General features: G+C 47.2%; 1 protein-coding gene across 4 annotated transcripts in view; it reads right to left on the bottom strand.

The window, feature by feature from the left end:
* The window catches only part of LOC142590979 (uncharacterized), a 33,426-nt gene extending 6,500 nt beyond the window's left edge, over positions 1–26,926 (bottom strand). The window contains exons 1-6 of one of the 4 annotated variants that reach the window (XM_075703350.1): positions 26,777–26,864; positions 23,128–23,240; positions 12,674–12,741; positions 11,433–11,528; positions 8,347–8,394; positions 3,589–3,636 (exon numbers count right to left, since the gene is read on the bottom strand). In XM_075703350.1, the coding sequence (XP_075559465.1) occupies positions 3,589–3,636; positions 8,347–8,394; positions 11,433–11,528; positions 12,674–12,741; positions 23,128–23,227 (360 nt within the window). In that variant the 5' untranslated portion in view covers positions 23,228–23,240; positions 26,777–26,864. Of the gene's footprint in view, positions 1–3,588; positions 3,637–8,346; positions 8,395–11,432; positions 11,529–12,673; positions 12,742–23,127; positions 23,241–24,197; positions 24,295–26,776 lie in introns of those variants that run through there. The other 3 variants (XM_075703351.1, XM_075703349.1, XM_075703352.1) reach the window with 3 other exon arrangements.
* Between the last annotated feature and the right edge of the window lie 736 nt (positions 26,927–27,662).

Genomic DNA, 27,662 nt, shown 5'->3' with positions numbered 1-27,662 from the left:
GCAATATTTCATGCACTGCGGAGACTCCCTTGTGTCCGGACTTACACTCAACGTTTTTACATAATATTCGCTACTTCTTTGTGGTCATCTACCTAAGGGCATATGTGGCGAGATATCTTTAGACCCATATCTGCTGGTGGACATAATCTGGTGAATCTATTTGTGCGATAGATTCAACACATCTCGTCGAGTTACATGTTTCTTTTGCGTGAGTTACACCATGCTTGCTAATTTACTTAGTAAGCGAATGTTTTCAAGTCTATATGGCCGATAAAGCTACTATACTTACTTCCTATAGCTTTCGACTAATTTGCTATCGCTATCGATGCTTCGCCTTTCGTGCGAAACTGGGACTTTGTTTTGTATACATCGCCTTAATTTTTATTTCCCATCCTCCAAACTTCTCTATCTGCCTATGGTATCAATCTCTCCCCTGCCTTTCTTTCCAACCAATACAATACACGTCTCTTGATTATCTAGACTGCTGAGCAGTTGATGCTTCTGTCCACTTCGAACTAAAGCGTTTCTGGAAAGTTTACGTTACCTACGGTTCTCACTGGGTGAATTCCTTCGCATTCCTTTTGAATATGCTGAGTGGTCTATGGTCTATGAGTGGTGCTGAGTGGTCTATGCTGAGTGGCATTTTTTCTGGAGCATATAGATGCCTCACCTCATTGTGAACATTTGCCCTGGTATGTTTTCGTCCTTAGGTTCTTTGTGTGATCGTACATATTTTATTTTCTAATATTTTTTCTTCCCATTCTTGAATTTCCCAAGGTTTCTTTTTTGTTTGCATTCTCTGCATCTAATTCGCTGTCTCTTCTGTTTCTCACACTGTCTGATGACCCCTGGTTGTGTGGGTACACTGTCATTACCTTATACTTGTTTGCCAACTTTATTGACCCCATTCCCCTCCCCACGTGTAGGGTAGAAAACTGGACTCAGTCTGGCTAACATCCCTGCCTTTCCTTCTTCACTTCTCTCTCTCTCTATTCTTTACTTCTGCCTCCATTATGCGTCCACGCTTGTCAAGTACAGCTATTTGTGCACTTTAGGTGCCCGTTTGCTTTCGTCCATGTTCCTGAGTCTTCAAAACTAATTTTTCTCTGCACTTCTCGGACTTCAAGAGAGGCCTGACCCATTTCACCCTGCACTGTACATTTCTGGCTGTACCGTGGGCTGCCAAAGCCGGCCGGCCTGCAGATCTTTGGTTGACTTCCAACCCCAACAAGAAGTCCAATTTTAAACATAGAGTGGCATTTGCGAACGTTAGTGCTGGTACCAGTGTTCCTTTCAACATCGATGCTTTCAAGGGACGCAGGTTGCTTGTGACCCACCGCATCCGGCCCCGTAAATAAGCCACTCACGCCAAGAAAAGAAAGATTTGTGCCATATCTTTGAACACAGCTTCAAATGATACCGGCGTTGCTTCTCTTGTTTTCAAATGCGAAGCATTCCTCGGCGAACATAGGCCACTTTCACCGTATCTATCTATCTAGCCGCCTACGTCTCGGTGCTTTCATAGTTGTTTCGTTAATTTGGCATGTACCAAAATTTTCATAGTATGACAAGAGTGTATGACAAACATAAATGATCGGTCATGACATGAATGTCATGAAATGCCTGTCAAGTAGGTCATGAAACATCCGCCTACATCTTGGTATGTAACAAAATTTTTATAGTAACACAAGAGTGTAAGACGAACACATATGATCAGTCAGGACATGAATATCATGACATGTGTGTCATGCAGGTCATGAAATGGCTCCCTACTTCTTAGTGCCCTCATGGTTGTTTCGTTAACTTGGTATGTGCCAAAATTGGCATAGTATGAAAAACTATATGACGAAGATAAATGATAGGTAACGACGAGAATGTCGTGACATGCCTGTCATGTAGGTCACGATACAGCCGCCTACTTCTTGGTGCTCTCATGGTCATTTCGTTAGCATGGTAGGCTCCCCGCACGCTGCTTCGCATAGCACTGATTACGACAGGGCTTGGGATCTGCCGGCTTTTTTGCCTCTAGCGATGTCTTAGTACACGTTCTCACTGCAATGAAATGATCCACTAATGCGAGAATCTGTGCCTAGCGCAATACTAAACATTCAACAACAACCTTTATATTCAAAGCAGCACAATCATCAACAACAACCTTTATAATCAAAGCTGCACAAAGGCCTCTCTTGGCGATCCGATTAGAATCAGCAGTCCGCTGTATGATCATTATTCATTACATTTCTTTTCTAAATTCTTCCGGGAATATATGTAAGGAGTCTAGCGCGACGGTTGCCTCCGAAGTTCGTTGTAGAATCTATATATGAAGCAACATATACCAAGGTGGGCGAGTGGGTTGAAAAAGTGGATAAATACTGTGAAAATCTACGGGCGCGGTGGTCGGCCGTGCTGCTCAGCTCAGAACTCCAAGACTAACTTTGGGCCACCCAGCGAGCCAAGGAAGCCGTACGAGAGCTCCCAGTGGCTTTCTAGGCGGCCCTAAGCCCGGGCCTCCCAATCGCCGGATACCAAATAAAGTTATCACATCGCAACACTGTGTAACACCGCAAAAGCAACACGGACAAAAGGAAGGAGCGCAGTGATGTTTTTCCTTTTGGCTGCGTAGATAGTGCGCTGTTACAAAACGAATGACCTACATTTAGTATCGAACGTGATCTCCGTGATCTTCGAAGCACGAGTTTTTCCTTGCGCTTGTCAGAGAGCTTCAAGACCTTTTGTAATAGTTCTCAATCTGTCTAACAACGGGGTCGGAAGGGTCATCCTCACCATCAGCCTATTTTATGTCCACTGCAGGACGAAGGCCTCTCCTTGCGATCTCCAATTACCCCTGTCCTGCGCCAACCGATTCCAGCTAGCAAGCACCTGCAGATTTCCTAATTTCATCGCACCACCTAGTCTTCTGCATTCCTCTACAGCGCTTCCCTTCTCTTGGTACCCATTCTGTAGCCCTAATGGTCCAACGCTTACCTAACCTGCGCATTACATTACCTGCTCAGCGCCATTTTTTTCTCTTAATGTAAATTAGAATATCGGCTATACCCGTTTGCTCTCTTATCCAAACCACTATTTTCCTGTCTCTTAACGTTATGCCTAGCATTCTTCTTTCCATCGCTCTTTGCGTGGTCCTTTCAGTTCAGTTCAGGTCACTTCTATTACTATAAGGCCCCTTTTCGTGGGGCATTACATAAGGGGTGGGTTATTTAGTTATATAACGAACAAGCAATGAAGATTAATTAACACTTAAGATGATCACTAATACAATCTTGATAAGTAGATGCTGAAGCGATGATGGCGATGCCCCGGAGAACTTGTTCTCAAGCCTCTTTGTCAGTCTCCAAGTCTCTGCCCCATATGTCAACACCGGTAAAATGCACTGATTGTACACATTCCTTTTCAATGATAATGGTAAGCTTCCAGTCAGGAGCTGACAATGCCTGCAGTATGTGATCCAGTCCATATTTATTCTTCTATGAATTTTCTTCTCATGATCAGGGTTCCCTGTGATTCATTCACCAAGGTAAACGTACTCCTTCACAGATTCTAGAGGCTGACTGCCGGAAGTGTACTCACCACGAATTCGTCGACGAGCACCAGTATTCTGTACTTGTTCTTTATAGACTGTAATTTGAGAGGAAGAAACATACTAACAGAAATAGAGGCACATATATGATTATTATAATTGGAAACCCGAGAGGTCCGCTAGAAATATTTAGCTCTAGCCGGCTACTCGGCGTTGGAGGAAGAGAAAGAAATAGAAAAGTGAAATTGATTGTAACACGAAGAAGAAAAAAATGCGCGTTAGTAAAATAAAAATTACCGACGATTACGTTACTTCCTAATGCGAAATTTGAGCGCAGCAAATAAGCTGTTTCACCTTTTCGATAGATTGAGGCAAAGAAATCGAGCAACACATGTATGCGCTATCACAGAATTTTTTTTTTATTTTTCACACGTATTCCTTTAACAAAGACTCCACTAGGTAAGCTTCTGCTTCGGCGGCACGCACCTCTGGATTCTGACGGCGACGGCGCTGGGCCTCTGCTCTGGCAGCTCGTTTAGCAGCAGCAGCAGCAGCAGCAGCAGACGGAGGACTTCCATCGGTCGTCTCGCTCATGGCTCAGAAAGAACTGGCAGATAATTTCGCAATGGCGAACGGCAGCGGCAATTTCGGCTCGGGCGGTGCACATATACAGATCCGCCGCCACCGATCTGGCTCTCTGATTGCCACCGCACAGGGCGAACGGCAGCGGCAATTTCGGCTCGGGCGGTGCACATATACAGATCCGCCGCCACCGATCTGGCTCTCTGATTGCCACCGCACAGGGGTTGCATTGGAGGAGGAGCGAAGAAAGGAATTAAGTTCGAGCCGGCGCTTTGACAACCGGAGACTCGCAGGAAGAGGGGGGAGGGGGGCGGCGTGTACACCCAGCGGCAAACGATGGGGGCAGAAGCGCGCGCAGCAAGCGGACAACACGATAAAGGGAGGAGGGAAGAGATAGCAGCGACTGACTGATGCCGCTGACGCCGATAGTGAGTCAACCCCAGCTGCGGAGTTGGTTTCAGGGACAACGCCGCCGATGCCGACACAAACAATATGATACCCTCGCTTCCGCAGCGCTAAGAACCAGGTCTAGCCGTGGGAAGGTGGTCACGTATTCGTCGACGTGCCGGGGCCTACGTGAAATAACCGGCGCGTCGGCAACTGAAGAGCACCCTATCCGCCACACAAGAACAGGGGGGGGGGACCCTTTCCTCCTCTTTCTGCATGGCGGCGACGGTGTTCTATGCAGTCACGTTATCTTGACTCTCTAGCGGCGTCAGCGGCATCCAGCGGTATCAGTCGGTCGCTGCTAGCGCTGGGGGGATGAAAGGGGGGCGGAGCTGGTTACGAGGCCGACGACAACGCCGACGACGACGCGAAACCCAGGAACGGACGCCAAAGAGCTGCGCTCTAAAATAAACATATCGAGTTCGGGTTCCTTAAAAAAAGATCACACACCGACCATCAATGGACCAACACGAAGAGTATCTTGCCCACTTGCCCAAAAGAATAACTTCAGAGAACGGTCGGCTGTCCATGCTGGCCAAAGATTCCGGTCTACTCATTGTTTTTTCTCGCAAGAACAGCGGCCACGCGCGCATAGAAACACGTGGTGCGTCATCTCAGGCACCATGCAGGCTTCACAGTCTGAGCCGTCCGCGCGGCCATAAGCCATCTCAAGTCTCAATCTATACAAAGCGCTTGCGAGGTTTCTTTGGCCGCTCAATGTCGTCCTGAGACGAAACTCGGACAACGGCGACTAAGTAACTTGCCTTGGTAACTTGTATAAGTAACTAGGTAACTTGCCTTGCCTTGGTGGCATATATGAGGTCGTGCTACATACAATTAGCATATGTCTTGCCAAATGGGGTTGAAATGAAATTGGAATTGTGGCGTGCCAACTTTGCGTTTGGGTTGAGGAGCTCATATCTGTTAACACGGCAGTGTCCGGGAAGGCATCTAAATGCTGTGCGATGCCAATTTCTCGAGGTGGACTCGTAAAAATACGGCAAATTCGCGAGCAAGCCAGCTATATACGCTCCTGGCAAGTGGCCATTGCCTTGGCCCTCCTGGACGACGGACATGCCAATATCTTTAGCAATTCCAGGGCAGCCATCCGCGCCTTCAGCGTTGGCGCCGTGTGTAAGGAAGCCTGTCGCATCCTCGAAGACAAAAGCATCGCCACCCACACTCTCACGTGGTTCCCCGCTCACATGGGATCCATCATGGGAGGCCCCACAAACCTCAACGAGCTGGCCCACTCCAAGGCGCGAGGTCTCGCTTTCCGCGACCATGGAGAACTCCAACGCCGGCCCGCAGTGGTGGAGAACAGAGATCAACCGACTACATACAACGAAATTGCGCAGCACTTTTATCTCGGCAGGAGAGACTTTCCCCTTCCACACAAGAAGTTAAATAGAGCGCAGGCATTGACCCTCAGATTATTGCAAACAGGTTCATATCCCAACCCGGCTTTATTCCACAAAATTTATCCCGACACCTATGCCACTAGTTCTTGCAGGCACTGCAATGACATCGCTAGCCTAGACCATATGCTCTGGCGTTGCCCCTCGTTACGAGGCACGGAACAAATCAATGTGGACAAGTGGCTCTCCGCTATCAAGAGCCCCGATGCCGGGGCGCAACTATGGGCTGTCCAGAGGGCCCACGATGCGGCGGTCGGGCAAGGCCTGACTGTCCCAACGTGGGAGCGGCCCGCAGCGCGCTGAGTCGCGTACCTCAGGACCTTATTAAAGTTTTGCATCCATCCATCCAAGTAACCTGTAGTGTGGTTCTAATGAGAAACATTTTAGTTACACCAAGTTTGCTGTAACAAGGTATTTGGCCGGTGTCTGGCGTTCCCCATGGGTCACTTGCGAAGATAGGGCAGTTAGAAATGTTAGCCCATGTGTCACTCGGTCCACTCAGTATGTGCCACAGTGTATGTGGCCGAGGTGCCTCAGTGCTCTTTAGTGAGCCTATCTGTATAGAACTGGGGTCACTGGCTGTACGTAACGCGAAGAGTTATATGTCAACCGCAGTCACGGGAGTTTAGGGTGTAAACATTTTTTTTTATTTTTTTAAGGCGGAAGTCTTTAATGGCTCATTGTCGAGGCCATGTGCCGTTAGCAGAAACCGTCCCAGCTTTCCGGCCTCCTGATTGGTCTCCTCTGTGTCCTGACGTCACTGTCGCTAAGCGCAGGTGTGCGCCTCCTGATTGGCTCGCGTGCGTGACGTCACTGTCGTCAAGTGCGGGTGACGGGGTGGTTCGGTGTCGCGCGGGATGACTCAACACATCGGCACGTGTGGTGGCCGTGTGTTCGACGGTGCGCCCTGACGTCACTGTAGTCAGGCGCAATCGGGAGGCGCTTGAGGTGGCCTCCCGATTGGGCGCTGTGTGGCCTGACGTCACTGTCGCGAGGCGTGCGTCGCGACCGTCTGCTTGGGTGTGGTGTGGCGGCGGCGGCGGTGGCGGCAGTGTACTTTGCGGTATCGTGTGGGAAGGATGCCTATTCTCGACGAACCAGTGTCTCCCAACACGCGAGGTGCGGCAGCCGCTGAACGCAAGCGGCGTTCAAGAGAGGCTGAGCGTATACGTCGCATGCATCAGGGCGGCGAGGCGCAGCCGACACCACAGAGTCCAGGGACGCGACGGGCCAACGCAAGAGAGGCAATGCGTTTGAAGCGACTCGCTGCATCTCCGGGTATCAAGGCAAATGAAGCTCGGAAGCGCCGTGACCGCCATCTTGCCGCGGCAAGCCGAGCAAGTACAAGTCAATCGAGCGAAGTGGATGATGAGGATGGCCAACTACACCCCGACACTGCCATGGAAGACGCGTCTCCTCCTGATCGACAAACGGCGCTGCAAAGCAGCCATCCTGCATGTGAACCCACTAAAGCACAAGGAGTTCACCGGCCATGAGTTGCCAGCCGACATCCTCCCAGATGACAGCTTTGAAATGATGGACTCAGAAGACATCGAAACGATAGACATAGGCGTAAACGACGTTGCAGGCATTTAATAAACAAACAAACATTCGCACAACGGTGTACGAGTTGTGCGCCTCCGGGGTGTTTCCGACGCAACAAATCGCCATTGACAATGGTGTCAGCCTTCCGCCGTTTCACACTGTAGTCTCGACAAAATGTCGTCCGTTTTTTTTTTGTGTGTGTTACGAAAGACGGCTCACGTCTGAGGCGCTTGTTGAGATAATTGGCAAACTGCTTGCGACCGAGAGTAATCTCCCCAACCACCCGCCTTGTCTTGTAGTCAAGCTCGAAGTTTCGTCGAATCGATAAGTCTGGGATGACGAGAACTACTCTGGAGGCAACTGGGGATGTCGCTTCATTGTAGTGTATACATGCACTAGGTAAGTATGCTGTAGAACACCTTTATTACAAAGTGCTTCGTGCCTCCGACATCATTCGTTATGCAGGTCACTTTGTTCTGAAGGACGCGCACCACACCGCTCACAATAGAACCGGGACAAAATTGCTCCTTCATTATACAGGTCATTTCGTTATACAGAGGCGTTCGTTAAAGTGGTGCTCGACTGTATGGTACAGAGACGTGTGATAGCGCTAATTGCTTCACACCAGATGATGGCATTCTTGATTTCGTTCTGGGACAAATTACTACTAAATATTACAATACTGTGATAAAAATTTATACTTTAGAAGATAAATAAATGGGCTATCACCGTAAAAGAAATCAAAGGAAAGAATAGCACGTACGCACATGAAGTGCGCAGGCCGTAATTAACACGAGTTCGAGAAATGATGCTTACCGCCATCTCGAACAATTCCGCCTTAATGCAATGCGCTGTGATCGTCACCTGGCAAATTCAAGAAATGAGAGAGTAAGCGACGGTGAAAAAAAAATCAGTGAGCGAATAATTGGGCGAAGGAGTGCAATCGAAAATGACGTGAATGACGCTAGTCCCATGTTCGCAACTAAAGCATTCAGAGAAAGACTCGAGGGACTCTACGTAGAACTGGTTGGTGTCCCTGCGGATGCTTTCTGCGACGAGCTTCTACATGTCATACGGGGACACTATGTCAAAATATCAAGTTTGGACTCCAGACTTGTAGGAATCAACGACCTTTACATCAATTTTAAGAGAAATGGCTCCTAGGCTTATCTAGTCAATAATGTAGCCGCGCATGAGCAGATGTTCGGAAATATCAAAGGCGAGCACATATTATGGTCTCTTCTTTTGTATCTGCCTGAAATCGGACTCCATGCTTATAGCTACTTTTATTGGGACATTATGCCGGCGTGGAAAACCAGCCAAATTAAGAAAAGAAGACCTAGAGTCGATTATCTCATTAATAGTGGTTCGGTCCTCGAATCGAGCAGCTGTTATCAAATGCTTCCTTTGAATGGCCCCCTTTTTTTTTCTCTCGCAGCTTTCACACTCACCCGTTCTTTTCCCCTCGCACTGCAAGTCATGCCTTGAAACGTCAAACAACAGCGCTCATTTTCTTTTCAGTGTCTTACTGTACAGCAAGCAGTCGCTGGTATCAACCGCACGTGACGGACCCCTATTATCCTGTTGAAGCTGACTTGCCGAGGGTGATAAGGCCGCCTTTGACGAACGTAGGCCCACCTATCGAAACGCAGGGTAATCCTTTTTGAGGCACCTTATTCTCGTTTGTAATATTTTTTATGCCGCCGTGTGCTACTCCGTGGGTCGGCCCTCTTCTTGATTTTGGATTTCCAAACCGGCGAGAGACTGTGCTCTCTCTCTCTCTCCCTCCTGTCTCTCTCTCTCTCTCTTCATCCTCATTCCCCTCCCCCAGTGCGGGGTAGCAAACCGGAGGTGCGTCTTGTTACCCTCCCCGCCTTTCCTGTCTTCTCTCTCTCTCTCTCTCCAAACCTGAGGCTCGGGCTTCTGGTAAAGCTTTCACGCTTTCTCGCCTAAGGGCGCTTCAATCGTTTGTTGCAATTAATCCCAAGCGTTGCTGGACAGGAAACTATATCACCTGCGAACCGTGGAGTGGTAAGATATTCACCGTTGACCCTCAGCCTTAGTCCTTCGCACTGTTATAACCTGAACACACTAAGCATGGGGGACGTAAATATCCTTGGAGAGAGAGATTGCGTTTCCTTGCGTACGGTGACCGTTCGGCTATAACGGTTTCTTTTGCGCGGCGCCCACGGCGTTGTGTGCGGGCCAACCAACAGCAGCAGAGAAAGAGACAGACAGACAGACAGACAGACAGACAGACAGACAGACAGACAGACAGACACAGACAGACAGACAGACAGACACAGACAGACAGACAGACAGACAGACAGACAGACAGACAGACAGACAGACAGACAGACAGACAGACAGACAGACAGACAGACAGATAGATAGATAGACAGATAGATAGATAGATAGATAGATAGATAGATAGATAGATAGATAGATAGATAGATAGATAGATAGATAGATAGATAGATAGATAGATAGATAGAACGCTTTAATGAAAGGCACATATTTTAGCCGGCGTATAGACATCGCTGGCATGCCACTCTGGATGGGGAAGGAAATTGGGGAGAGAAGGAGAGAGTATGCACCGGTGCGCACTGGCGACCCACTGTGTAAGAATTCCAGGTGCCGTGTGCTCTCGAACGCCGCGATCGGGCATATGTCCGCACCGCATCCTTCTGAACGATGCCCACAAAAGATGCCGTCTCGCGTAAAATTAGGCGGCTATAGAATGGCGAATGTGTCCCACGAGCCGTCTACGACGGCACGTAGCACACGTAATCTTTCTTTTCTCCTTCCTAATCTTAAAGTTTGAGAACACCTAAAGTGCAACCCAACACCTAAAGTGCAACCCCCTTTGGACTCCAAAAGACCGGCCTAACGTCCGCACTGAATCCGCCTCAGGGAGCGGACACTTTCATCTACAACATCTACGCGGTCTTCGGACTGGCGCCGTCTGCTGGTCCCGCGCTTTGAAGGGGCTTTTTTTTTTTTCTCTCGCTTTTTCTGCGACACAATTATCCGAAAGAGAAACAATATTTCTACGTATATAGCGTGTTATATGTCTGTTGTGTGCCACTTCGTTAATCATCCCATTCATATCGGGTAGCGTGTATACTTCTTGGTGCCGCCAGGGAATCCTCTCCAGTATTAATTGAAGAACCTTTCTCTCTCTCTCTCTCTCCTTCTCTTTGTACACGTAATGTATCCTCGTAGTTCCTCATCAAGGAGGCGAGGCCAGACGTATTCAAAAGTTTCCAGAGCGTTTTAGCGGTTCGTCACCGTCACCGCCCTATACGGCCGTTGCTGTTTGAGCACGGCTCCCTAGTTTTCGTTACAGTTCGATCTAAAGACGCTATACGCATGCAGTATGTTACTGCCATCCATACTTACTTAATACCACTGTCCATAACTAACGTACCTAATACCGTGTCCATAACGTACCTAATACCGCATAGGTTGAATTCATACTCAGAAATGCTAAAATTATCATTGCAGAACATGCCAGATACGTGCCGTAAAAAGCGTACATGAATTGTTCTGCAAACGATTAATATTGTGTATTGTAACTTTTTTTCATTGCTTGCACTGTCCACATTGTTGTCCATTGGTGCATTTGTTCAATAATCTATTATGGCTGTGTCTTTTATCTTTTATTGTAAAGTGCATAATTATTTCCAATGCCGTCTTTCTTTTTCTTCTCTCTTTTTTAAGTTCATTATAGGGTGGGCCTACGTCAGGTGTTTGTAACGCCTGTAGCCTGCATGCTCTTCCTCGTTTTACCAAGCTCATGTACAGGTAAACTGAAAACAATAAAGGTATCGAATAAACCGAATATAGTACAGTTCTCTGACAAGGCGACGCCCGATCTACAAGGAGGAGGTAAAACTTACCCCAACTTCGCTGCTGCACGGATATAGTGGCTCTTTGGCAGGGCTGTATAGTGCGAGGCAAGCTGAAAGCTTTCTCCTTAATAATTCGCTTCCGTCCTGCAGATTGCGCGAAAAGAGCAAGCACAGTTTAGGGAGAAAGAACGTTTAGAGATGAAGCGAGGTCAACATAAAAAAAGGCACTTTTGGTTGGCATTTCTGCGCTGGGGGAAGGGAGGAGGGTGTGGATCGAAGAGCAGAAACGCCGTCAGCCGCGTACGCTCGAGCATAATCACCTGTTTGATTAAATGTGTGCTGAGATTTCTTCAGGCGCTGCTGCCTTGTCACTTGGTATAATTCCTTCTGCCATCGCTTCCCGTTCTTTTCTACGGTAACATTTCGTGCTCTCCGCCTTCAGTTTTGCCGAAATGATCACTCATTACCCCTCTGACCTACGGCAAAGCGTCGCCTCTTTTCTAAGATGTTACCGTCCTCGTCCCTCATCAAAAAGAACAAAAAAAAAAAAGGTTGGCGATTTTCAGTTGGTGCTCTTATAGGGCACTCGCGTGGTCCCAAAATCTTTCTTTCGTGTGCCTTTACTTAATTTGCAAATATGTATGTATGCCGCCACTGATACATACATACATACATACATACATACATACATACATACATACATACATACATACATACATACATACATACATACATACATACATACATACATACATACATACATACATACATACATACATACATACATACATACATACATACGCAGCATGAATGTATGTGTGTACAGATAGATATATAGATAGAGAGAAAGAAAGAAAGAAAGAAAGAATGAAAGAAAGAAAGAAAGAAAGAAAGAAAGAAAGAAAGAAAGAAAGAATTGGAGGACAAGTTGCACAGAACTAAATTCTGCACCGTGCCACATACGCGTATGGCCTTGTGCATACTAAAGGTCTGTGGTCATGGTCACATTATCTTACTTTCTGAGAACGGGCCTATTGTCTGAGAGGCAAAGGGACTTGTGCGTAGGCCGCGTCATTTAAAGGCGCAGGTTGGATAGTGGCACAAGGAAGGTAACGCATCGTCCAACCTTATCATGTGTAGTGAACGACGCGAAGCTAAAGCTTTCGAGTATTCTACAACGCGGAATCCATATGCTTTAGGTGCTGAGTGCGTCGAACAAGACGCTGATAAACTCATTCTACATCACCAGTGAATATTTATGCCAATAGCGATGGATTACGTTTCCCTACCTCTGTGAAAAGCTCTCTTGGTAGGCGTCCCTTGAACTTCTCGGAGCAGGCATCAACTGCTTTCATCGCTGCGTAGAAAACGCGTCAAAGTAAAGAGAAAGCTGCACTCAAATAAGATAGAGTGTTAGTTCGTAACTACACATTTGAGACATACTGGCTGCTCAGGATATCAAAGGAGACATATTAAAGGAAATGCAAATGTGAGAAGAAGGATACAGGAAGTATTCTGGATAGAAAATCTTAGCGTCCTTGCCGTGAGGTTATTGTTTTATTTACCCTTAAAAAAAGAAAGAAGATATAGCATTAAAGGAGAGACAATTGCAAGGGCTCAAGAAGTATACGCTTGATAAGGAAGCGGAGTCTCATCTGACATCTTTTTTTAATGCGGCGCACTATACAGGGTGTCCGACGTAACTTGTGTCAAACTGTGAAAATATTTTTACGTTGCATAAGTCCCATATAACGTTGTATTTAATAGTATTTACAAGAGAGACAACGATGCACAAACAAAATGGCTGTCGAGACCGATTCCATCTACACACGTCAAATCGTCTTCTTCTAACTAGCGTCACTCTTGGTTGCGCCTTAACAATATGCGAGTGCAACGTAGCTGTGCAGAAACGAGGTAATGTTGTCTGCCGTCACTTGGAGCCAGTGAGGCAATCTTTTTTTTTTTTGTATTTCACCTTATTACAGAATTGGCTATTCTGAATCAGTCACCTTCACTGAATAATATATTCACAGCAAAAGCGTCAATCAGGAAATTGTTGACCGTCCTGAAAAAATTCTCGATCCTGCTTTCTCTTGCTCAGTAGAGAGAGAGAGAGAGAATACAGAGAAAGGCAGGGAGGTTAACCAGAGGTACTTCCGGTTGGCTACCCTGCACGAGGGGAAGGGTTAAGGGGGATAAAAAGAGAAAGAGAGTGGAAGGAGGAGATAGAGAGAAAGCGAGACGAGCACTAACAAAGCGCGTGCACTATAGAGCGGTAGGGGGAGGAGTTCTTAAAAGTCTATCGTGAAGCCCTGTAGACCGCAGGAACCTTAATAACGCGAGTAAGGCCTTCAACGCGGATGTTCTTTCAGAGTACTGACATAAAGCTTTCAGTTCTTGATAGTGGACGATTGTCCAACTGGTCCAGTGCTCTGCACATCACTTGTCTCTGGGCACTATATCGCGGACAGACACGGATAATATGTGCGAGCGTCTCTTCGCTGTTGCATGTGTCGCACGTGGGGCTGTTGGCCGTTCCAATAAGGAAATCATATGAGTTCGTAAAGACAACGCCTAGCCACAGACGGTACAGCATGGTCTGTTGACGTAGTGGTAAACCAGGCGCGAGGTGCATCCGTATGTCCGGAGACAACGAACGCAAACGACACATGGTGAAGTCGTTCGAGTCCCACAGTGGCAAAGCACAATCACGGGACATCAATCGGAGCCCAGCCGCAGCGTCTGTTCGCGAAAGCGCAATGAAGACTCGTTGACCACTTTCATGCGCAGATCGGGCGGCTTCGTCGGCGTGGTCGTTCCCACTGATGTTACAATGTCCTGGCAGTGATTGAAAGATTATGTTGTGTCCCTTGTCATGGCTGTGATGATATATGTGTCGAATTTCTGGCGCCAGTTGTTCATTGGGTCCGTGGCGCATTGGCTTTGTATGCACTGAAGGGCTGCCTTCGAGTCACTAAAGACAGTCCATCGTTGCGGTGATTCCTGCTTAATGAAATCAGGTGCAGCACGGAGTGCCACGAGTTCTGCACCCGTCGATGTGGTCACACATGAAGTTTTTACTTTGATTTCTTCAGATTTTGCGGGGATGAAGACTGCAGCAGCAGAGCTGTTGAGTTTCACCGAACCATCAGTGTAGACATGTTGCCGGAATCTGTGCACGTTGTGAATGCGTTCCAAAGTGTTCCAGGACCTCTCAAGCTGTCTATACAGCTGTTTCCCTGGCTGTCCTCGCAACACCAGTTGCGGAAATAAACCTTCAAACCTTCAAACCTTTAAAGTTGCTTGTATCAAAGCTTGCAAAGGCGCTCCGCTTTGTTTCTGATGCCTGGAATTGTCAACTGCACTTGCGGCCGGTGCAGACACCACAACGGGTCGGATAATCGTGTAGCAGGCGTAAATTCTGATGGCAAGTAGGACTGATGTCTTACAATACTTATGGCAAAAGTTGAATGCGACCTTTTTGCTGGCAAGCAAGCAAAATGGTGGGAGGAAATCGAGTCAGGTGTCGAATGTGTGCTCTCAGGACATTTGTATCGATGTAGACTGTCAAAGGAGCGTCTCTGGTAATGGGCCAATGTCGCAATCGATTATGTAGTTTTTGGGAGACGAGACAAGTTCTGAGTGCTTGTGCTTGCATTCTCTGCAGTTTGCGGATATTCGTAGTGCTAGTATTTCCCAGTACAGGTAAGCTGTACCGCAGGAAGCCCAAGAACAGTGCTTTATACAGTTGCAACATTGATGGTGCTGTTGCGCCCCAGGACTTCCCGCCGAGAAACGCAAGAAGGTCCACAATGGCGGCCAAACGCTTTGTCATGTACGAGACGTGAGGGCTCCAAGACAAGTCTTTATCAATGATGACGGCAAGAAATCGGTGCGTTCGTCTATATCGTATAGTTTGGTCATTAATCCGCAAAGTATACGTGCCCATAGCTTTGCGAGTAAAGGCAACGAGTGCAGCACTTCTCAGCTGAAAGCTCCAGGTCTTGCCTTCTTAGGTATGTTGACACAGCCGTTGACGCTTTCTGAAGTCGCGCGCGGACTTGTACACGTGTCACTCCTGAAGCCCATATGCTCAGTACGTGCTGCATAGGAGTCGCAGGCTTCTTTCAGGCTTGGAAAAAGGCTTTCACGTAGCACGTATTGATCAACAGAAAGCTGAATCGGGAATTTTACAGCGAAAGCTGTATATGACTAACCTTCCGTAGTTTCTTCGGCGGCCGGCCACAGAAAGGACTTAGCGATTTCTAAAAAAACCATACGGGTGCACTGCGGCGGCGCAGCTGTCAAAATGCGGTACAGATTAGAACGCTCGCCGTGAACAATAGCCTGACGTCAAGGTTGTCGCAGTATATAATCAGGAGAGGTATCGGCGCTAAAGCAGCTGCGTTACCGATGGGGCGGACACGTATAGTTCGTAGACCCGAAGAGCAACATGCGTACGAGGAGCGCCGGAGGGAACAGCAACGAGACTGTAAATGGCGCCGGCGCGAAACGACCACCGACGAAAAACGTTCCCGCGGTGCTGAACGAAAACGACCATCGCGAGCCCGGGCACCTCCAGACGAGCAACGACGCGAGGCTCACAACGCAAAAAAAATGACAACCTTTCCCCTCTGTGAACACGGAATGGCAGCGAAAGCACTTTGCTTTTCGTTCGAGAGCTTTGACTGTCGTGAGCTTTCGCTGCCGTTCCATCTTCACAAAGTGGAATGGATGTCATTTTTTCAGGATGGTCTGCATGTTTCTCGTTGGCAATTTCATTATGAAATAATATTTGAAATGGCAATTAACAATACTTGTTATGTAAATACGCGAAATACGAAAAAATGAGAACCCATCCCACTATTACTGTCGGCGGTAATGCACGTTAGCTCTGAAGCAACGTAATCATACAACGAATTGCCATAATCGAAATGAGTTATGTATGAGGCATCTACTGCTCCAGAACTTCTCTTTTGCGATTCGATGGATGGGTGGATGGATGGATGGATGGATGGATGGATGGATGGATGGATGGATGGATGAATGGATGGATGGATGCTATGAGCGTCCCCTTTGGAACAGGGCGGTGGGTTGCACTCCCACGCGCTTGTTATTATATCGCCTAATGACCTGCCTATGTTAATAAATCAGAAAAAAAATAAAGAAAAACCGCGAAGAATTCCCATCTCCAGCCTTTCTGACCCATTATTGGGAACTTTGTTTTTGTACGCCTCCCTTGTTTGTCTTATTTCTACTTTTCTGCCACCGCTCTTCCAATCGCCTCTTACTAATCTCTTTTGCAAACATGCTTACTTTCCCCTTGCTCTCGCGGCGCCCAAAGGCTTCAAGGAGGCCAGAGTGCCTCGTTCGACCGGTGGGCAGATATCGTCCCATTCTAATAAAACGTGCTCCAACGTTTTCCTAGCTTTACCGCAGCAAGCACCCTAAGAACACTCGGCACCATCTAGCGCAGCCGCCGTGAAGCCTGCGCCTGGCCTCCGATATACGTGGTGCGACGGTGCGTACGAACGCTACAAGACGCGTCAAGGCTGTTTCACACGATTGTGATTTCAACAATGCGGCCGGTTCGACTCCCAGTGTTGCTTGCTGCCAGGTTTCTGTGGCAGTCACCACATAACTTTTTTAATGTTGTGAAAATACTTGTGCGTCATGATGTTATTGATCCGTCGTTAATAGGTGCACAATAATACGCGCGTTTCGCAATTTAGAAGCGATTTGAAGTTTAAGTTTATTTTGGTGCGCGCGCAACGTTGCATCCGTTTGCGGCCGTTCGCCGCTGCATAGCAGCTTGTCGTTCAGCGTTGTGTTGCTGTGCGCTGCCTCGCGTGCCTTTTATATCCGTGCCGTTGTGCCTGCGCTACAACTAATTACAAGACAGCCTATCGAGAAGGCCGTACGGCTACCGTCATCCCACATGCGGTATTCGACTGCAGCGAAATCGTCGCGTCGGCGCAGCGAGGTCCTCGTGTTACCCGTGCTCGTCGGCGTAGGCTTCTTAAGAAACGATGTGCGTATATTGCTCGAGGTTGCGCATAAGCGGCGTGTGCTCCTAGCCATATTCTTGCACTCATGCTTAGCAGAAACCACCAACCCGAATGCTCACGTCTGCACTGAAGGAAGCCGTAGATATGACCTCTGTGTGAATGATGAACGCGGAAAAGAATTTGTGTTGCGAACGTTAATTTCAGCGCTGTGGCCTGGTTCGTGCATCACGGTTCGTGTGCTGTAATTACGTCTAGAAGTCCTCTATGAATATTTCGAAAAGCGTAAAAGCCGGCACCACAGTATTTTATTTAGGAGGTGCAGTCACTTGTGTACGTGGCACCATTGCATTATTGTTCTTGACGTAACAGTTCTGCGTAAACCCGCAAGATCAAGAGAAGTAATTAATAAAGAGAAAACCAGACATCCACCCAAACGCAGCTAAGTGCTACAAATGACACCCATGCGGGTTCCTCGAAAGAAAAGCTTCGCAGTTGAAGAAAAATTCGTCCTGGTCTGGGACTCCAATACGGGACCACCGCCTTTCTGGGGCAGCTGCTCTACCAGCTGATCTAACCAGGTGGCTAGCAGACGGCAGGGCGAAGTCGAATTTGTCAACAACTCGAAACAAACGCAAGCGCTTGACGTAATAGTTCTGCGGAAACCTGCAAGGTGGTAGAGCGGCTGCTCCGGAAAGGCGGTGATCCCGTGTTGGAGTCCCGGACCAGTACGAATTTTTCTTCAACTGGGAAGCGTTTCTTTGGAGGAACCCGTATGGGTTTTCTTTGTAGCACTTAGCTACGTTTGGGTGAATGTCTCGTTTTCTTTTTATTAATTCTTGCTCTTGTTATTGTTGCCCAGTGAAATGGTGCAAACCACTAGGGGGAGCGGCCATGAATCGGGCGGTAAAAGAAGTCTTAGCATTTTTTAACGCATGGGCTTCGTCTTTTTTTTTTTGTCGTGTGTCTCGCGCTTTTTGTATACTGTGAATCTGTACCGTGCAGCTTAAATCAATGTGTAATTAGTGCGGTGGCGTAGCCCCACGGCAAACAATAACTACGTTTTTAGGAGTACAGTTTAATAGCAAAAGATAGAGAGCTCGAATTCTGTATTCGCACTGGCAAGCGTAAATAAGAAAGTTCCGCCAATCTCGTTGACATTCGTGTGCTTCTACCTGATCCAGAAAATCATATTATTAAGGGGGAGCTGAAAACCCCAAATTATCAAAAGCCTATGCAACTGGAGCAGATGTTGCGGTTCCTTCATTGGAAATAAAAGAAAGCATCCAGTCTGTTAATTTAGTCATGTACTTAACCTCTATTAGATCAATATTAGTGCATGATAGTAGGAGCCGTTTCAAACTACAAAAATCGACCAGAATAAGAAAGTGCAAGGAAACCCTCAAGGTGCAATCGAATCTGGTATTCCCGAACGCGTTGCATTAACAAAATTTTATGCCTGCTTGAACAGCCTGCATTAACCCAATGCTCAAAACACGAGAGATGGATTCGTCTTAACTTGTGTTTGAAAAGCTGTTTGAATGTCAGTAGCATAGTACATATTGTTCTAAGGAAAAGTGTTAAGCATTTACAATATCTCTGTGCCATTATATAAGCTTCCTTCATGAAAAGCATTGGAATAAAGGTGGGTACTTTTGTAAGTTTCAGAATCCAAACATTGTGAATTTCTTTCGGAGGCAAGCATAAAATTTAAGACAGAGACAATAAAGGTGTGCCTAAATACAAGTGTCACAACCAAATACAGCACACTTATCTAGAGTGGTTGAGTGGCCGGCTGTGGACCGCGCAAGTGTCTGTAGCTGCTACCTCGCAGTAACTGCTTGGTTCATATTTGACCTAAGCACAAGAAAACACAAAGGCACAAGACATAAAGACCAGAGAGGACGATCGCTCGCTCTGTCGGGTCTTTCTTTCTTGTGTCCTTGTGTTTTTTTTTTTTTGCGCTTGAAGTGAATTCTTACAAACTTGTTAAATTTCTGTTCTTGTAAACTGCCAGGTTACACGTATGTTACGCCGGCAAGTTACATGACCATGCGTGGTCTCATATCGTTGTCGGCTCGTGCAATTTTTGGCAAAAGATGGCTGCCAAATCGACCGAAGGCCCATTTTTTTTATACATACTGCAACACAGTCATTCATTGAACATTGTGTTGAAATGTTCAAAATGTGGCCACCAAGCAATGGCCAAGATAGTCAGCAGGATCGTTAAAAAAAATTACCGACGATTACGTTACTTCCTAATGCGAAATTTGAGCGCAGCAAATAAGCTGTTTCACCTTTTCGATAGATTGAGGCAAAGAAATCGAGCAACACATGTATGCGCTATCACAGAATTTTTTTTTATATTTCCCGTACTCCTGGATCATCTCGACGGCGGCGACGGTAAGCTTCTGCTTCGGCGGCACGCACCTCTGGATTCTGACGGCGACGGCGCTGGGCCTCTGCTCTGGCAGCTCGTTTAGCAGCAGCAGCAGCAGCAGCAGACGGAGGACTTCCATCGGTCGTCTCGCTCATGGCTCAGAAAGAACTGGCAGATAATTTCGCAGTGGCGAACGGCAGCGGCAATTTCGGCTCGGGCGGTGGACATATACAGATCCGCCGCCACCGATCTCGCTCTCTGATTGCCACCGCACAGGGCGAACGGCAGCGGCAATTTCGGCTCGGGCGGTGCACATATACAGATCCGCCGCCACCGATCTGGCTCTCTGATTGCCACCGCACAGGGGTTGCATTGGAGGAGGAGCGAAGAAAGGAATTAAGTTCGAGCCGGCGCTTTGACAACCGGAGACTCGCAGGAAGAGGGGGGAGGGGGGCGGCGTGTACACCCAGCGGCAAACGATGGGGGCAGAAGCGCGCGCAGCAAGCGGACAACACGATAAAGGGAGGAGGGAAGAGATAGCAGCGACTGACTGATGCCGCTGACGCCGATAGTGAGTCAACCCCAGCTGCGGAGTTGGTTTCAGGGACAACGCCGCCGATGCCGACACAAACAATATGATACCCTCGCTTCCGCAGCGCTAAGAACCAGGTCTAGCCGTGGGAAGGTGGTCACGTATTCGTCGACGTGCCGGGGCCTACGTGAAATAACCGGCGCGTCGGCAACTGAAGAGCACCCTATCCGCCACACAAGAACAGGGGGGGGGGGACCCTTTCCTCCTCTTTCTGCTTGGCGGCGACGGTGTTCTATGCAGTCACGTTATCTTGACTCTCTAGCGGCGTCAGCGGCATCCAGCGGTATCAGTCGGTCGCTGCTAGCGCTGGGGGGATGAAAGGGGGGTGGAGCTGGTTACGAGGCCGACGACAACGCCGACGACGACGCGAAACCCAGGAACGGACGCCAAAGAGCTGCGCTCTAAAATGTAATGAAGTTCCAATGCACTTGTTGCAATCGATACGAGGCGAAGCTTTTATGCAATGGTTAAGTAAGTTCTGCAAAACTAACTGCAATGTGCACAACTGTCTGTATCTTCATCCGATGCATCACGGACTCCTGTGCAATTTAGGCTTATGCACCTCACATGTCACAACCTTAATGTTATGCGATGCATACATAGGTCGGTGAACTCACTCGAGAGTCGGCTCACCAGGGCTTGGACCAACCCGTGAGGCTGAGTTTGTGTGAGCCTGGATGAGTAAAGTTTTGGTGAACGTGGACGGAGCCAGCACGGCTGAGTAGAATTTTGGCTGAGTCTGAGTCTGCGCTAACTAGGCTGAGTGGAACTATGGGGAGTCTGCACAAACATGCTGAAAGATCAAACCGTGGAATAAGTCAGGGAAATAAATAATTAGGTAACCGCATCTCACAATCTATCAAAAAGAAGAACCAGATACACAAAGGTCATGCTGTCTTTTGTATATTTTGCAAGTTGCATAAATGTTGTTTTATATATGCAGTAATGACGGGATATGGTTGTGAGCTTATACATGTAATTGAACGCGTTTTTTATTTATTTATTTATTACATACTACCAGCCTATATTTAAGGCCTTAGGCAGGAGTGGGAGCTGGGATACAACATAATAGAAGCTCAGTACACAAGATCAAAATAAAAAAGAATGAAAAATCAGAGGAGGGTAGATGCAGGGATGAGAGCAGGAATACAAGGTAATACAAGCTCAGTAAACTAAAAGCAAAGCGCCGGGACGATATCGGAGTATGTGAAATATCGCTGCAGCAGGAAGCCCCAGAATTACTACTACACGCGGTAAATAAACGTGAGTTCAGGAATGTGGTCTGTCACTACGTTGCTCGATTGCTATTCGCATTACCCTCGACAGTCGTCGTCACACGAGTTCTGTCTTAACTTCTTATTCCTGCTACAACCTTTTATTCCCTTTAACTCTTTCTCCAGCACAGGGTAGCAAGCAGGTACTTAAACAGGCTAACTCCGTGTCGTTCCCTCCCTTTTACCTTCGTTGAGCGTATCTATCTATCTAGCCTCTTACGCAAACGCAGTGGCTCAATATGACTGCTAGTTTAGGGCACACTGGGAATTTGCTCGTGTGGTTGATACCGCCGTGGTCGTTGCGCCTTCATAACTCCAGCTTCGTCATCCGACTCTCATTACCGTCGTCATGCAGTGATCGCAATGCCTTCGTCGTCACCCCAGTGTCCTCACGTCGTTGCCATGCCAACGCCGTGCCATTGCCATTGCGTCGTCGTTATGCAGTCTTCGTCATTCACTGTTTGTCATACAGTTGTCCTGATTCTGCCATGATCATTCCATCGTTGTCATTCAAAATTTGTTATCCGACTCCCGTGACCACTTCTAGTCACGTCATTCTCGTCATACAGGCGTCGTCATCGCATTCTCATCACGCCGTCGTTTCTACGCTGTCGTCTTACCAACGTCATCACTTCAGTAAAGTCATCCTAATGTCGTCGCGCTGTCGTCTTCCTATCGCATGCGTCGTTTCATCCCCATCATTACATATTAGTTGTTTCGTGTAATCGTGCTGTCGTCATTCAATCGTGACTATATATGCCACCATTATCAGACCATCGTCCTCATTGCGTTGTCGTCACACGCTCTTCCTCGTGCATTAATTGTCAAGCCGTGGTGGAGATTTCATCGTCATTATTCTACCTTCGTCATCCGATTTTTGTCAAGCTGTCGTCGTTATAACGTGGTCATCATTTGAGAACCACCATCCATTTGTCGTCATGCCGTCGTAATCATATCGCCTTCCTTCTTTCATCGGTGTCACTGCGCCGTCGCGTTGCCTAGATGGTCATATAGTCGGTTCTGGCAAACGAGTGTCATAACAAAGCGGGCTGATACCGGAGGGCGCGTATGTCACACATAGCCGAAGCCATAGAAAAGTTAATACGACAACTGCATATTCTAAGTAGAAGTGTATTCAGCCTTACGGTTTGTAGCTACATTGCTCGAATGTTAATCGCATTTACACCGACTCTTGACTTGGGTCGACGGATCATTCTAAGGAAGAGGAAAGGACAAACAGAATAAGAAGAACGTCGGAATGTTGCTGTACAGGAACGCCCAGCGTCCTTCGCTTCTTGATGGCATGGCAGGATGCCCACGGCACCTATGAAAAGAAAAAGACGCTGGACAGGCAAGCTGAGAATCCGTTCCCGCGGCGCTGTCTTTCTCCACTCTTAAAAGCAACGCCATCTACACGGTCACCTATATTTGCAGCGGGTGCCACGTACTGTAGTGTGCCAACAAGCTGAAAGCCCCGCTTTCGCATACCGACCTCGTATGCACTCTGGTGAATCGTCCATCCCACTGGAGGTGACGCACGTTCCGCACGCAAAAAGAAGTGCCACGCATATGCGTATCAGTCTCTCAATCATGCCTGAAGAAACGCTGAAAGAGAGAGAGAGAGAAGAAAACATAGTGGTCTGCCTTAGTTTTTTATTTCATTTATGTGGCCTCAGAGTAACAAACTGAACTCGTTTAGTGACAGGATGGAATTGTTTTACAGTGAAGATGCACAGGAAAGTTCCACAGTGGCCAGGGCCGAGAGGCGCAGGCACATTTAGTGATTAATTTAGTTTAGTTATTTTATTATTTTTTACTTATTCCCCCGTGCGGGCTGTCGTGGTCGAATAGTGTCCCAAGGGTAATTACATCATTGCTATGTACTGTAGAGGAACAAGCATATGTGGTATATTATGAGTGCACAGCTGGCGGTTTTAACGCAACTGGTTGCACAGATCAGCAAGCAAAGCCTTGAAACTGTGAAAGAATACAAAGCGCATTCATACGCTAGATGTAAGATGATATGGCTATCATCAAGAGTTCAACTACGCGACCTAAAGAGCATCAAGCTAGGAGGAAGATTTGCAGTGGGGAAACATTTGGATTATTTATTCAAGTGCCCGTGAAAAAAAGAAATACTCGCAGGACGCAGCTGGCTGATACAATTTGAAATAAATCCGTTTTATTGAAAAAAACTGCATAAGCTTTACGAACATCGACAGTCTGAAACAAAGAATATTTCAGAAAAGAAAAGCAATTTCATCCTTATTATACTTACTTTAGAATTTGTGTGCATTGTTAACTCTCCCCTACGGTTTACAAGTGTTACCAAAAGCATATCGATGTTTATATGCCTTCCTATATTGCCCGGCTATCTGACTTACAGCACTAAATGCAAGATGCTCATGAACGTACAAGCGACTCCACCGGGATTCAGGAACTTTGTTTCTTTTTCTTTGAAGCAGCAAACATACCTTACGCCCTTCTCTTTCTTTTTTAACGAATGTTTTCAGTTCCCTTCACTATTCAATTTAATCCTAAATTGATCGATATATAACGTACCTTTTGAAGCGACAGAAGTAAAAACGTAACCGAAGTTAATATGAAAGTTTTTTAAGTCGTTTTGACGTGGCTTGAAGAACTCGATGCTCATGCAGTGGCTCTTTCTTTGCTTCTATCCGCCTCTCTTTCTTTAATTTTCCTAGTGTTCCTAAAGAACTCCTTTGTTTTCTGGTTACTTTTTTGAAGGCGATGCTGAGGTAAAATAGAAAAGAAACAGCACGAAAGCTCAAGCCAGATTTCTTCCCGAAATATTTCTAAAAACTCCCACAGCTGGCCTATTTATTATTCAGTTAGAAAAGAAAAACGAAATGCGTTTTCGCAGTGAAGCGAAATAAAAGGAAGCATGCGGGTCCAACGCAGCCGTTGAAATTTACAGGAAAACGTAGCTTTAGTCGAGGGGCTAAATTAGATGCTACACAGCTAAACGCGATGCGCACACGTGGAATTTTGTATTCCACGCAACGTGTCATATCGTGCAAGGTTTTTGTTTACGCGCCCACACTGGTAACAACTTTAATCCCGTGTGATGTCTCGGTTCATGCACTACGCCATTCACAGGGTGTATGGCTGAACTACGCCCAATCAGGCGCGAGTACACCGTGACACGTCTACATAGCTATGTTAGAAGGGCGAAGAAAAAGTGGAATGCCAGTCGAGGCGAGAACAGTGATGAAGCGATTATGTAGGAATAAGTACGACGAATATGTAAATAAATTTCGTGTTTCTAAAATGACAACCTTTGTGCGCTTGTGTTCGTGTGTTCATTGTGGTTTCTGAGATTTCTCTCTTTCTTTCTGTTTTTTTTTTTCTTGTACCGTATCTGGAATTCCGGGATAGCCAGAACTGACGTAGCGTACCTTACCATGCTTCTACATATAAAAAAAGTACCATATAGTGACACAGCTATCATAGAGGATTGGGTAAGAACGGACACATGCATAAAAAGGTGTAGCCGAAGCGTAATTTGTAGGCTCATGGACGTGGCATTTTCGACTCCTCGTCTTTTTTTTTTTTTGCGTCGAATGAATGTCCCAAACTTCTGAAGCTGAGAACAACATACGTACACGCCACGGAGACCCCCCCCCCCCCCCAAAAAAAAAAAAAAGAAAAAGAAATGTGTAATAGCTTTTCCACAGTAAGTTTTGGTTTCGTTTCTGCTGTGTTGTGACGTCATGACGCAGAAGGTTGTCGCACGGCAGCAGGACATTGCATCGTTTTGACAATTGCTCTGCCTCGACTCTGTCGTCTGTTGTGAGGGTAGATCTGCACTCGCAACCAGTAGCAGCAGCGCGAGAGTTGATCGCGCCAACCGCAGCGAGCGTCAGAACCTTGGGTTGTTTCGCACCCAAGTGAGCCAGGATCCGCAACGTCATCACACGGGAGAAACGAAACCCAAACTCACTGTAGAGAAGTTTTTGTATTAAATTATTTAGTGCGCTGGTGGGGTTTAACAGAACTTTATTGTATTCTGAGTTTAGACGTCTAGGATGTTCACTTAGTGCAAAAAAAAAAATATTTCAAAATATGTCAGTACTCCTCTAAGGAAATTGAAGAAGCCATTCAAAATCGCGAGCAATGCCTATTAACGGTCTGTGTGTTGTTGAGATATCTACAGGGCAGAAACTTGGAGGAGGTGGAGGAAATAAAGAGAGAAGGAAGGGATGTTGACCAGAAATGCACCTGGTTGGCTACCCTACTCTGGGGGACCCAGGAAAGAGGGAATAGAAGGAGGGAGAGGGAGGGGAGGGGGAGGGAAGCCGCGGTGAGCTCGCGCACGCACGCGGAGGACCTGATCGAGTCAAAGACGTTCACATATATATCTATAGGCCAGTCACCCTCACAGAAACTTGGAAGTTAACAAAGAAGCTACGGAGCCAATTAAGTACAGCACAAGGAGCGATGGAACGAAATATGTTAGGCGTAACGTTAAAAGACAGTAAGAGAGCAGTGTGGATCAGAGAGCAAACAGGGATAGCCGATATTCTAGTTGTTATTAAACGAAAAAGATGGAACTGGGAAGGCCATGTAATGCGTAGGGTGGATAATCAGTGGATCATTGGAGTTACAGAATGGGTGCCAAGGCATGGGAAGCGCAGTCGAGGACGCCAGAAAATTAGGTGGGGCGATAAAATTGGGAAATTTGTAGGCGCAAGTTGGCAATAGCTAGCGTAACAAAGACATAATGAGTGATCGCTATTAAAGGCCTAATCTTGCATCACACAATCACACAACAATACTAGAATGAAAAGCTTCTATAGCGTAACTCAAACAGGATAGGTGACTATTTGTCGCTGCCCTGTTTCACAGGGGGTGCCAATAAGTCTTCATCGTGGAGGGGAGGAACTTCGAGTCGACGATGGTATGAAAATACACGGGGTTGGTGTTCGTCTGTGTCTCAAGAAGTGCGCTGGCTTTGAAATAATGAACTAGTGGCATTATACGCGGTTCCCGAAATGACCGTAAAGACAATCACGGGCACTGCGCTTAGTTGTATAGCACTTAACCACCCGTTCGACGATATCCTTGCTTCGCAATACCCCATACGCGAGTCGCATTTGCATAATTTCTTTGTTGTTTACCTTTCGTGGTAGGTCCCAGCACGACCGCAGCGTGGAGCTTCTTGCCAAAGCCGGCGTTCTTAGCCACAACCTCGTTCGCAACATTAAAATAGTAGTGAGCGCCTGTTAAATAATTAATCATTTTAAACCAGGCCGACAGCGCTGGCGAGAGACGACGCTGTCCTTTGTTTTCAATTTATACCGGAATCGCGCTTCTTTTCCTGGAAATTAGTCCGTCAGACTGTTCTTTTCCCTCACGTTCTTCCTCGAAGAGAAAAGCAAAAAAGTAACTCGAAAACACAAATGGCGCCGACGAAAAAGCCCTGTGGCAGACAGCTTAACAGCTGGTACTTCTGTTATACGGCCGCATAATATAGGAAGCCCGAACGAGCGCTAAACTTCGCACACGTGTCAGGCGACGCGGCGAAAGTCGAGGGAGATTCCTCTTAGAGCTCCCAGTCGTGAACAGATGTGGTGCCTCTTATATGAAAGCAGGATGTAGTTGTGCGTCACGTGACTCGGTGCGACATTAAAGTGGCACTAACATTGGCGTGTACATTAGCAGAGGTCGTGCGACCGATCGCGACTGGCGACCAAGAAGCCCCGTGAGGCCGCATTGCCTTGCGACTGTTGTGCTGTTTACGCATGCTTTGCCTGACTCGGTCACGCTACCTATACTAGTATATCCTTTCTCCGTACGTTCACGTCTGTTCGCTCAGCCATCGCCACGTAAAATAAGGAGTCAGCGTATACTGACGTCCTGCTCCTGGTCCGCTGATTGGTCCAGCAGCTTTTGTGATTCCAGTCGTGTAGCTCGAAAAAAAGAAAAAGGTCAGTAAGCGACTTCCCAAAATTGGTTGTTTTCCGACCCGATGGGGCCATTTCGGACAGCAGCTCTGCTGTCAAC

Source organism: Dermacentor variabilis, chromosome 8, assembly GCF_050947875.1.
Source record: "Dermacentor variabilis isolate Ectoservices chromosome 8, ASM5094787v1, whole genome shotgun sequence".
NCBI classification, from domain to species: Eukaryota; Metazoa; Arthropoda; class Arachnida; order Ixodida; family Ixodidae; genus Dermacentor; species Dermacentor variabilis.
Note: the sequence above shows the minus strand (reverse complement) of the source record. Positions and strands in the feature narration are given on the sequence as shown.